This window comes from Oncorhynchus masou, chromosome 15 (assembly GCF_036934945.1).
Source record: "Oncorhynchus masou masou isolate Uvic2021 chromosome 15, UVic_Omas_1.1, whole genome shotgun sequence".
Classification (NCBI taxonomy): Eukaryota; Metazoa; Chordata; class Actinopteri; order Salmoniformes; family Salmonidae; genus Oncorhynchus; species Oncorhynchus masou.
Genome location: NC_088226.1, coordinates 59,126,003 through 59,138,719, shown reverse-complemented (window position 1 = coordinate 59,138,719; position 12,717 = coordinate 59,126,003). Strand labels below are relative to the sequence as shown.

General features: G+C 44.9%; 1 protein-coding gene across 2 annotated transcripts in view; it reads right to left on the bottom strand.

Moving 5' to 3' along the window:
• The window catches only part of si:dkey-82f1.1 (DENN domain-containing protein 2A), a 48,120-nt gene that overhangs the window by 14,658 nt on the left and 20,745 nt on the right, over positions 1 to 12,717 (bottom strand). For both annotated transcript variants that reach the window (XM_064989850.1, XM_064989851.1), the window contains exons 2-5: positions 6,160 to 6,246; positions 3,211 to 4,245; positions 1,979 to 2,106; positions 11 to 129 (exon numbers count right to left, since the gene is read on the bottom strand). In XM_064989850.1, coding sequence (XP_064845922.1) covers positions 11 to 129; positions 1,979 to 2,106; positions 3,211 to 4,245; positions 6,160 to 6,245 — 1,368 coding nt within the window. In that variant the 5' untranslated portion in view covers position 6,246. The remainder of the gene's footprint in view (positions 1 to 10; positions 130 to 1,978; positions 2,107 to 3,210; positions 4,246 to 6,159; positions 6,247 to 12,717) is intronic.

The window sequence follows — 12,717 nt, the reverse complement described above, 5'->3', positions numbered from 1 at the left end:
TCTTATGTACCTTGGTTGGTGTGTCGGGGACTGGGCATGACGGGGAGGAGATGGGTAAAGAGCACTTGTTTCCAAGGCAACTTCTCTCCAACTCTATATCTTCGTAAGGGTTCTCCTTTGACGGAGGGTCTATAGAGGAATCAGAACAGAAAGCATCCCATTAACACACAGCAACTGTCACCTCCATTCTACACTCAGCGACACACTGTGATCCTACTGAACCACGGTTTTAATGTCCAACGTTATTCATTTGACGGCAATCTTCTCAAATGAGTGCTCTAATTCATTGATGGTAGGTTTTAGTTGTTTGCTCCAGATTTGCGTATGTACAGACCTGCCAGCAGCAGAGTTTGCTTGCAACCAAGCTAATATTTCACCAAGATAAACTGCATCAGAATGTGACTGATCCTACCAGTAACTCTAAACATGGCTGTGTGTGCAGATAAGATTAAGGCAGGGACAGAGAGGCCCATTTTCCAGAGCCGGGGCTCATCTCTTCTCCCCTGTCGATTCATCCACCAGATGGACCTGTTGGAGGGGGACATCAGACAGGGACCGCGACAGCCAGCTCCTCTCCTCTCCTCTCCTCTCCTCTCCTCTCCTCTCCTCTCCTCTCCTCTCCTCTCCTCTCCTCTCCTCTCCTCTCCTCTCCTCTCCTCTCCTCTCCTCTCCTCTCCTCTCCTCTCCTCTCCTCTCCTCCCCTCCCCTCCTCTCCCCTCCTCTCCTCCTCCACTCCAATCCTCTCCTCCTCCTCCTCCCCTCCCATCCTCTCCTCTCAGAAAATCAAAGAATCAGCTAGATCAATGGCTGTTTCAAGTGACTAATATCACTGACTGACTATACTATTCAAAGTCTGTGCTACTGAGATTTAACTTAGTGAGAGTTATTGCTCTCTTTATCTGAAACAGCAGACGAGTTGTGTCGAGTTGTTAAGAGTATGTATGGTGTAGACTATAGACAGCCCTATGAGAATACACTCAGACCTAGCCCAGTTATCGTAATGCACTGTCCCGCCTTTGTCTCTCTCTCGCTGTAGCTCCAGCTCTAGCTCTTTCTCCAGTTGGCACTTATGAGTTACCTAACCCATGGGCAGCTGGGGGTTCGGTGGACCATGTCGGAGAATTCACTCTAAGTACTACACTGTGACACTGTAAGAAACGACAGACTAAGTATAGGCATCATCTAAATGCAATTAAAAACACCATTTGATTGTTATGGTTAAGCCCTACAGCACTGACCTGAATATACCTTACATGTAACAAGCAATCCTCATAACACAACAATGTGAGTGATGAAAACCATAGAAATATGGATAATGTTGCTAAAAATGCCCCGGGGGACTAAGTCACGCAAATATGCCCCCCACAGCAGCCTCAGAGACAATCACACAGCAGACCAGCTCACCTAAGACCTCACAAAACATGGAAAAGGCAGAAGGTGGGGTTAGTATAACAGAGAAAACAATAACGCAGGAACGTAGGTAAGAGCAGCTGCCATTACTAATAACAATTCTGAAGCATCGTGCCTCTTCTAAATTAAAAAGCTACAGAAACACAGAAAGAACACGCACAAAAGAAAACATAACCTTAGTTACACCTGGGTCGTGTTCAGTAGGTAGAAAACATTTTGGTACACAGTGAAATGGGGAGGTACTACCTAAACATGTCCAATAAAAACACAGCTTTTTTGTTTTTCACTGCAAAGCGTTTTGCTACGGTGTACCCTACTGAACATGACCTCGAACTCTGTGGCAGTGACTTTTCTCTGAACTCTTTGAGCAGAGGGGCCCATGGCCCAAGTCAACCCTTACAGGGGGCTTCCACTGTTCTACAGTGTTAGGAACATATAGGAATACCAGCATATGTGGTCCATGCAGGAAACCCACAGCTATGGTGTTGCAAACCAACCAACAACTCCAACCAACTGAGCCATCAAGCCCATGTTATACAAACATATATTTAAGACCAGAGTGTGTTACCTAGGATATCCTCGTAGACGTTCTCCTCTGATAAAGTGCGTGTGAGGCCAAGTCGTGACTGAGCGTACCAGTCCACCCTGCTGCTCTCTGACGAAGATTGCAGCAGATCCTCAAACTCATAGGACTTCCTGTAGGAGAGACACACACACACACAGATCAACCAGGTGGGAAATATATAATTGTGTAAGCGTGAGTCATTATCTCTGGTCCTCTGTAACTCAGTTGGTAGAGCATGCTGCTTGTATAGCCAGGGTAGTGGGTTTGATTCCCGAGACCACCCATATGTGCTCCACCAGTATGTATGCATGACTGTAAGTTGCTCTGGATAAAAGCATCTGCTAAACGGCTTATATTATTATTATTCATAATATTTTACTATAAGGGTCACAAATAATGCAGGTTGACGTTTATTGTCATGAGTGTTGTCCTGGATGCAGAACTGAGTGATTTCCCCTTGGATAGGCCAGTTGCAAAGTCAAAATTGGCTATAATATAGAAATGAATGAAAACAAAAAAAAGCTTTTTGGTCTTAATTTAAGGTTAGGGTTAGCAGTGTTAAGGTTAGGGTTAGGTTTAAAATCAGATTTTATGACTTTGTGGCTTTGCCAGCTCGTGACTACCTTTCAGAGCTGCCTCCAATATATCAGTCATCCCTATAAATGCCAACATCCGCCTTTAGTGTCTCTTGTAGGACAGTTTAAGAACACACATTACACACGGACACTTCATGGCTAGCTGCTCATAGTTGAAAATGGAAGGTACTCTAACGCAATGCTATGATAGAGCCATATAATTACTCAAACATAAGCCATTGATATTCCAAGGGCCACTCTACCACAGACACACAATGTAATATGTTATTGTTTCCTGCCAGGAGACTCTTGGCATGGTTCAGTGGTCCATGTGTACATTCCACAGCTCCAACCAATGATCTCATCCCCTAGAATGATGAGTAGAATGAGGATGACATCATCACCCCCTCCTCTGATTCATTGCAGATGTGCAGAATGAGAAGCTAAACTGGATGACAGGATAAAGTATGTGGGGTTGGGGAAAAACATGTACGGGCAAAGATGTCACTAAGAACTTTGTCAGAGTTTATATAAAATGCTGTACGGATAGAAAATACTGTACCACCGACCTTTTGCTGTGTAGCAATGAATTAATCTGAATCTGAGGGTGCTGTATTCCCTCCCATTTCTGTCTCATTTCATCTCTGTCTGGTCTCTTACCTATTGCTGCTGTCTCTGGTTCTCTCTGCCCAGGGTCTCCTGCAGACTCCTGGAGGGGGGCAGGTGGGTAGGGGAGGCGGGGGGATGGAGGGCAGAGGGGGCAGGTTACGTCTCCCCTTGCCAAGGCCCAGGCCTGAGGCGGGGGTGCTGGGTGGGGTGTGGTGCTGGAAGGTGCGCTGGGGTTTGGGTAAGGGGTTGATGGAGGGACTGGCAGCACCAGGCTCAGTGTACACGTTCTCAGGGTCACCTGATCTCCGCCGGCACGTTGACCCCGCAACTTCCAGCGTCCCAAATATGGGCTCGTTCCCCTTCCTCTCCGCCCCCTCCTGCTCCTCCTGGGAAGGGGGGCAGAAATAGTTCCCAGGCAACACCAAGGAGGGCTTGGTGGAACCCTCTTTCATTGCCTGCTCCAGTTTCTTAATGTGAGTCAAAACAGACTTCTTGTCCTTAGCTGTCTCAATGGATTTACTACTGCCTCTGAGGGGTCCTCTATCCAGTATCACCTCTTTGTCCCTGGTAGTGGGGCCCTCAGGAGACTTAGGCCGTAAATCCCCCAGCTTTCCTGAGTTCTCCTTCCCAGAGTCCTGCCTATCCCAGCTGGCCAACCACTTACTGTCGGACCTGTGGACCTCTGAGGTATTGGTGGTCTCCTTCTTTCGCACAGTCTCTGGTTCCTTCTGCGCTGTGTTCAGCGGGCATAGACCACTTCCAACTACAGGGGAGGTAGAAGAGGTAGGGGCGGTCTCCTTCTTTCCCTCCCATTGGGAGATCTTGTCCCGGATGCTGGCGCTGGTCTTCAGACCCGCCGGGGTCTTGTTGAGTTTGCTACAGCCGCCCAGTCCATTCTCCATGGTGGTACGGGGGTCCGAGGTGGTTCTTTTGTGAGTGAGCATTGTGTCAATGGTGCCTGGCCCGTCCAGAGAGGAAACCAGGGGAGAGAGGGGCCGCTTGGAGGTGTCCCTGTCACCGCACACCACGTCTGGCCGCTGGGGGACCACAGACTGAGCCTCAACCTTCAAGCCGCAGCACTGGAGCCTACACACACACACACACACACACACACACACACACACACACACACACACACACACACACACACACACACACACACACACACACACACACACACACACACACACACACACACACACACACACACACACACACACACACACACACACACACACACATTAGAGAAAGCAGTGCCAAACCCTTCCTGGTCAAAATAACTGTGAGCACCACACTATTTATCATATGAGTGGACATATAATTACTGAGCACGGTTAAATGCACACAAGAATACAATTGTGGATAGTCAGATTAATATAAGTTTGTTTAAAACGTTTACATGCTTTGCAAAAACGATTTCCCTAATAATCATGTTTACATGGGCACATCTGCTATCAGAAATGTTCATAAATGTAGAAAATCACCAATCAAAATAAACGTTCTACCAAAATGACCATAACATTTTTTCTTAGCCTTTTTGATTCTGAGGTCAGACATATAACGTTTGTATGTGAAAACTATGATGCAAACTTTCAGTTTTTCAGAACTGACTTCACTCGCAAATAAGAGGCTGCTGGTACAGATCAAGTCCTCCGCTGGAACATATTTATGCTGTTTACATGTCCTAATATTTCAAAAGATTGTTCAGAGTAAATGAGTAGGAATTCTCGTAAAACAACAACCCCCAGTAGAACCAAATTTGTGTCATTTCTGCATGATGACTGGGTGCTAACAGTTTGAACTCAAGGTTTTAGGTCAAAGTTTACAAGCAGCACAGCCATTTCTGGGAGGATGAAAGTGTACACAGCAAATGGAGAGGCTGGGGTAGGGACATGCATCTTGTCTAAACTAAAGCTGAACCACTAACTGACTCCATCTTGGATCAAAGCCAGTTCAAATGATTTGGCTTTAAAACAAACGGAGGAAACGTGGCCTCTGACTGCAACTTCTGATGATATCGCATTATTGTATGTATGAAATTGAAAGGTCCTGCAATTTTGAGGGAAACTTAAGGAAACGGACTGTTCAATCGAGTGCATGCTTAACTGAATGAACGACAAAGATGCAATGCAATATGTCATTTTTTGGGGAAAGGAGTTCCAATGACGGAGCTTAGAAATTCCCTTCAACTCCCATACATTTGAATGATAAATGGTGTTGAAATATTATAAAATTACGATTATGAACAACAAGGATGAGTGACTTATTTTTGGGGTGACATATTCTCATTGTTTTATTAGTAGTTTGCTTTCTCTGCCTTCATTTGAGGCTATAGTTTTTATGAAGCATGGAGCAGCAGAGGGGGAAACTAAGTCAATCTGCAAAGCCAAGAAAAAGAGAAAGAGAGTGCGAGGGGAGGGGAGGAAAGGAAAGGAGAGGAGGGTGGAAGAGCAACAGATGGAGGGAGGGAGGGGGGATCAATAGTGTTCTCTTCTTCTTGGCAGGGGAATGGCCAGTTTCATAAAGAGAGCCTGGCTAAGAGCAGGGAACTATGGGAAGACTTCCTCTCACCCACAGACAAGGAGGGGTGGGGAGGGGGATGGTGGAGGCAGAAGGTGGGTACAACAACCATCTCTGACCAGCGGAGCAACAGAGGACGGGGAGACAGAGGAGGAGACAAGGGGAACAGGTTCAACTGGGTGAAGAGGAGTTGCATGAGAGGGAAAAATTGATCTCTGTTGATTGGACTTTTCTGATATTTTGGTATTTCTTTAAGCTGTGCCATCCATAGCTTAGGGCTTCACCAGCACTAGCGACAGCAGGGTGCCCAGTAACAGTATCCAGCTGTCAGATGGAAACCTTTGCCCTGCTGCCCTTCCATTGTTGGAACACCAGATGGGACAGTCTGACTGACTGGCACTGTTGGCCTCAGATGGTTTCTAAGGGGTTCCATGGAGTGGATTGTAAAATGTATACAGGAAGTAGTAATGCAATACATACCCGTTGACTGATTGGTAGATACAGTTGTCAGTGTTGGTACAGAGCAGCAGGGCCCTCCCACCAGTCATTGTGCTAGCAGCTGGCATCCTGCAATGACAGAGAGAGAGAGAGATACAGACAGACCGACACAGTCCAGTTAGCAGAGTTGGACTGCTAGTTAAGGATCATAACACCTCCACCTTATCCGACACCCTAGACCCACTACAATTTGCATACCACCCTAACTGATCCATGGAGGATGCAATCACCATTGCACTGAACACTGTCCTATCCCATCTGCACAATATAAATACTTATGTAAGAATGTTGTTCATCGACTATAGCTCAGCCTTCAACACCATAGTGTCCTCCAAGATCATCACTAAGCTTAGGACCCTAGGTCTGAACCCCGCCCTGTGCAACTGGGTCCTGGACTTCCTGATGGGTCGACCCCAGGTGGTGAAGGTAGGCAATAACACCTCTGCCATGCTGATCCTCAACACTCAGCACCCTCCTGTACTCCCTGTTCACCCATGGGTGGCCACGCAAGTCTCAAACTCAATCAGCAACTTTGCTGTCGTCACAACAGTGGTAGGCCTGATTGCCAACAATGTTCCAGGAAAATAATCTCTCCTTCAACGTCAACAAAATGAAGAAGCTGATCGTTTACTACAGGAGACAGCAGAGAGAGAACGCTCCCTTCCATATCAACGGAACCGCAGTGGAGAGGGTGAAAAGCTTCAAGTTCCTTGGTGTGTACGACAGTGTGGTGAAGAAGGCGCAACAGCGGCTTGGTCCCTAAGACATCACAAACTTCTACAGATGCACCACTGAGAGCATCCTGTCGGGCTGTATCACCGCCTGGTACGGGAATTGCAACCGCAGGTCTCTCTAGAGTGTGGTGCGTTCAGCCCAACGCATCACCGGGGGCACACTGCCTGCCCTCCAGGACATCATCAGCACCCAGTGTCACAGGAAGGCAAAAAAGATCATCAAGGACCTCAGCCACCCGAGCCAGGTCCTGTTCACCCTGATACAATCTAGAAGGTGGAGACAGTACAGGTGAATCAAAGCTGGGACCAAGAGACTGAGAAGCAGCTTCTATATTCAGGCCATCAGACCATTAAACAGTCACCACTAGCCGGCCTCCAGCCTGTACCCTGTCCTGATCCTTAGACACTGTTCTAGCCGGCTACCACCCGGTACTCTCAGAAAATATTCAGACCCCTTGACTTGTGTCGAGGCACAGAATGGTACCAAACCATTTCTGCAGCATTGAAGGTCCCCAAGAACATAGTGGCCTCCATCATTCTTAAACAGAGGGATTGTAACCACCAAGACTCTTCCTAGAGTTGGCTGCCCGGCCAAACTGAGCAATCGTGGTAGATGGGCCTTGGTTAGGGAGGTGACCAAGAACCCAATGGTCACTCTGACAGAGCTCCAGAGTTCCTCTGTGGAGATGGGAGAACCTTCCAGAAGATCAACCATCTCTGCAGCAGTCCACCAATCATGCCTTTATGGTAGAGTGGCCAGACAGAAGCCACTCCTCAGTAAAAGGCACATGACAGCCCACTTGGAGTTTGACAAAAGACACCTAAAAGACTCTCAGACCATGAGAAACAAGAAGCATGGTGGTGGCAGCATTATCCTCTCTTGGGTAGGGGGCAGTATTTTGAAGTTTGGATGACAAACATGCCCAAAGTAAACTGCCTGTTACTCAGGCCCAGAAGCTAGGATATGCATATGCATGGTAGTATTGGATAGAAAAGTTTCTAAAAATGTTAAAATAATGTGTGTGAGTATAACAAAACCGATATGGCAGGCAAAAACCAGAGGAAAATCCATCCAGGAGGTGGGATATTTTGATGTGAGTTGTTTTCCATTGAATGCCTATTGACTATGTTATGGGTTAGGGCCCAGATTGCAGTTCATATGGCTTCCACTAGATGTCAACAGTCTTTAGACATGGTTTCGGGCTTGTATTTTGAAAAACAACGAGTAAAATACCCTTTGGCCAGTGGACAGGGGGAAGTATGCAGAGCTGGATTGGGCTCGTGACCGTGAGCGTGCCGTTCGTTGTTTTTCCATTCTATTGAAAATTATATTATTGATTATTTAGACAATAGACAACCTGAGGATGAATTATAAACATCGTTTGACATGTTTCGATGAACTTTACCAGTACTATTAGGATGTTTTCGTCTGCATGTTTTGATCGCCCTGGAGCCAGTGGATTACTGAACAAAACGCACCAACAAAACTGAGTTTTTGGGACATAAAGAGGGACTTTATCGAACAAAACAAACATTTATTGTGGAACAGGGAGTCTTGTTAGTGCAACCATATGAAGATCATCAAAGGTAGATGATTAATTTTTTTGCTATTTCTGACGTTTGTGACTCCTCTACTTGGCTAGAAAATGTTTGTATGCTTTTGTAAGTGGGGCACTGTCCTCAGACAATCGCATGGTATGCTTTCGCCGTAAAGCCTTTTTGAAAACTGACACAGTGGCTGGATTAACAAGAAGTTAATCTTTAAACTGATGTAGAACACTTGTATATTTTATGAATGTTTATTATGAGTATTTCTGTATTTTGAATTTGGCGCTCTGCAATTTCACAGGAAGAAGTTATACTGTGGGGATGTTTTTCAACGGCAGGGACTGGGTGACTAGTCAGGATCGAGGGAAAGATGAACGGCGCAAAGAACAGAGAGATCCTTAATGAAAACCTGCTCTAGAGCACTCAGGACCTCAGACTGGGGCGAGACAAGCACCCAGCCAAGACCACGCAGACACGGCTTCGGGACAAGTCTCTGAATGTCCTTGAGTGGCCCAGCTAGAGCCCGGACTTGAACCCGATCGAACATCTCTGGAGAGACCTGATAATAGCTGTGCAGTGACACTCCTCATCCAATCTGACAGAGCTTGAGAGGGTCTGCAGAGAAGAATGGGAGAAACTCCCCAAATACAGGTGTGCCAAGCTTGTAGTGTTATACCCAGGAAGACTCTAAGAAGGAAATCACAACCAAAAGTGCTTCAACAAAGTACCGAATAAAGGGTCTGAATACTTATGTAAATGTGATATTTCATTTTTTAAATATATATATTTTTTATATATATTTTTTTTGCTTTGTCATTATGGGGAATTGTGTGTAAATTGATGAGGGATAAAAAAATATATATTTTAGAATAAAGGTGTAATGCAACAACATGTGGAAAAAGTCAGAATACTTCCCAAATGCACTTTACATAGAGTCATTGAACACTGGTCAATTTAATAATGTTTACATGCTGTTTTACCCACTTCATATTTACAGTATATACTGTATTCTAATCAGTAGGCTGATTTGGATTTTCCAAGTTCTGATGCTGCTGGTGGTCATCAGTAGCCTACCAAACTAACTGCCTGGTACTCAGCACTCTGTTGTCCCTATGATCACCCTGACATCAATGAAAATGTAAGAGGAATTGTAATCAAACACTTCATGAGAGCCCATGAGCTCATGTTGCGCAACCTTTCTATAGGCTAACATTTATATGTGCATGAGAAAACGATGTTTTTTAAATAGGAGGATCCCATCAGGTTTCTATAGGCTAGGCCTACTATATTTATTTCTCAACTTTCCTAATATTAAGCACATTGCTTCTCTTTAAAACAGGAGTATAGCCTACCTGGTTGGCATGAAAATGAACCACAAGAAAAGCATCCTCCATTCTCTGTATTTTTTTATCCTGCCCCTGTTTGGAGACCGGTGCATGATAATGGTCCATTCTAAATGAAACACATTTCACACAAATATTATTCAGTATATGTAAAGACAAGATTAAATCAACAACGGTCTGATGGGTGACAATATTAGCCTATCACTTGAGATGTATATATTATCACTTGTGAATGTGCATGCCTTTTTTTTGCAACATTTTTCAAATCATTGTCGAACACCTCATGTAGCCTAGGCCACAGGCCTATATGTTTTTGATAAGGTTTATATCACAACTAACCGCTGTACAATGGTCGTAGAGCCTAACTGGCATACATACGCAGCTCATTTGCGGTCACTTAAGAATAGTGTTTTGCTGCTCATTAATTGCCTTTTACAACATTTGCGCTTATAGGCTACTAGTATGTGTGCATTGCTACACTTATAATGTGAGCTTGAAGATTTTTTTAAAGAATAACTTGCAGATATTGTACAATCCAGGTGTGCAAAGCTCTTAGAGACTTACCCATAAAGACTGTAATCGCTGCCAAAGGTGATTCTAACATGTTTTGACTCAGGGTTGTGAATACTTATGTAAATGAGATGTTTCTGTATTTCATTTTCAATACATTTGTCAAAATGTCTAAAAACATGTTTTCATTTTGAATTCAGGTTGTAACACAACAAAATGTGGAATAAGTCAAGGGGTATGAGTACTTTCTGAAAGCACATATTTATAGACTCTGGCATTGTTCATTCTGATTTTTCTTAGTATTGGTATTTGGTTTATTGTTGTGTATTGTTAGGTATACTGCACTGTTTGAGGTAGATGCATAAGCATTTCTCTGCACCTGCGATTACAATCAGCAAAATATGTATACACAACCAATAAAATTGTATTTTATTTTATTGCTATTGATCTGTTAAATAACAGAGTGTTGTGGATGACCAATATGCTCCCCATGAGTACCTTAAAATAGTTTAAGTCAAGTCAGTCAAAGAATTGGCCTGTCACCCAGAGACTAGTCTTGCATAGATATACCTCTAAATCACGTTGTTGTCACACCTCCTTTGAGACATAGGTAAATACAGAATAATGGGGTGTATACTGGTTTTAGGCCTCTAGCTTATTTCTGAGAGCCATGAAACTCCTCTAATCCCAGACTGCAGAGGAACAGACCTCACGGGTTCTGGGGCATCTCCCCAAACTGCAGTTCCTAGATTCCTACTTGATTAGTAATTGGAGGATACACTTGAAAATAAAGATCTAAATGATGTTGAACCTGCAGGAGTAAACAAAAGAGACGACTCTGAGTCCATCTGTCACACAGAAGGAAACATTTGGAAAATACTGGAAATTCCCCCATGTACTGTAATGCAGTTAAGGCCAATTAAGAAATCATCAGCAACATTCCAACCCAGAAGAAGGGTAATTCAGTTCAACTTGAGAGGAACGTTGTTGACTTGATAACCTACTGTATCACACAATCTATCGTCTTCACTGACTACCTCTCCAAAATCTCTCAAGCAAGGACCTGAAATGTTTTTAACAGAGGTTCTGACCCGTATTGTTTTAGCTTGTTACCCCTCCATCCAAAAAACAGTGCCAAGGTTAGTGTGAAAGACATGCTGAGCCAGTTTGAAATTATTACTTGGTCCATTAGTCAAAGCATGAAGCCAGGTCTTGTTGGGCCGTAACCACACAAGCTCTAAGTCCCTCATCTCCCAGTTACTATGCTCCCAGTCCCAATGCAGACTGGGGATGTGTCCTAAACGGCAGCATATTCCCTATGTAGTGCACTAGTTTTGACCAAAGCCCTATGGGTCCTGATCAACAGTAGAGCATTACATAGGGAATTACGAATAGGGTGCTATTTGGGACCTGGCCAAAGTAGAGCACTCAACAACTAGGCCCATAAACGCTGATAAAGCGACCTGGCTTGAATTTGGCCCCAGGTCTCGGCCCCTGATTTGACCCAGGTGTTAACATGGCAGGGGACGAGTCTGGGCAAACGCCTGTTAGCACTTTGTCTTCCTGTCTGGTGTGAGTAAACGCTGACAGACAGAGACAGACAGACAGGCGGGTAGATGGACAGACAGACAGTTGTACGGACAGACACGCACGCATGTCACACACACACACACACATAGCTGGAAAAACAGCGTCCAACAGATAGGGGATTGTGCGTGTGTGTGTGTGTGTGTGTGTGACCAGATGTGCTAGAGGGCTTCAAGGCATCCATGGGCCGTTAAACATTTCCTGAGCACTGCCCACTCCAACAAACGCTCCCTCAACCCCCAATACATATGCATCAGCTAACCCTGCTGCCATCCATCCCCAACCTTCAGTATGCAGCGATTGCCTCCCCAGTCGGGTCAAATTCCACACATTGCTGTCCCCAGAACAGCTGAACAAGTCAGGGAAGAAAATATGCCACAATTTGGCTGAATTATGTTAAAGTTGTTGACTAGCTGAACTATTCCTTGGCTGAGTCAACTGTGTAATTGGCCCAGTGGGTCTGTCCAGCGTTTTGAAACTGCACAGCTCATGGGTTGTTTTTTTTTCACTTACGTGTGTAATTATAACTTGACGCTGTGGAGAAATTATGCTTTTGGCTGATAAAATGTACTTGGTTACGGTTAAGAGGTTTATCTCTCTGTCTCTCTTTCAGTTTCTCTCTCTACTCCTCCCTCCCTCTCTCCTCCCTTTCCCCCACTCTCTGGTATCTGTTGGAGCAGTACTGGGCTAGCCCCCAGAGAGAGAGGAGGAGTTTTGTTTCAGCCCCTCGCCTGCCAGCCTGCAGGCCCAAATTATTTTCAGCTGTGAGCTAAGCGCTGGTTACATGTTTGAGGGGAAACATCAACATATTTTCCCCC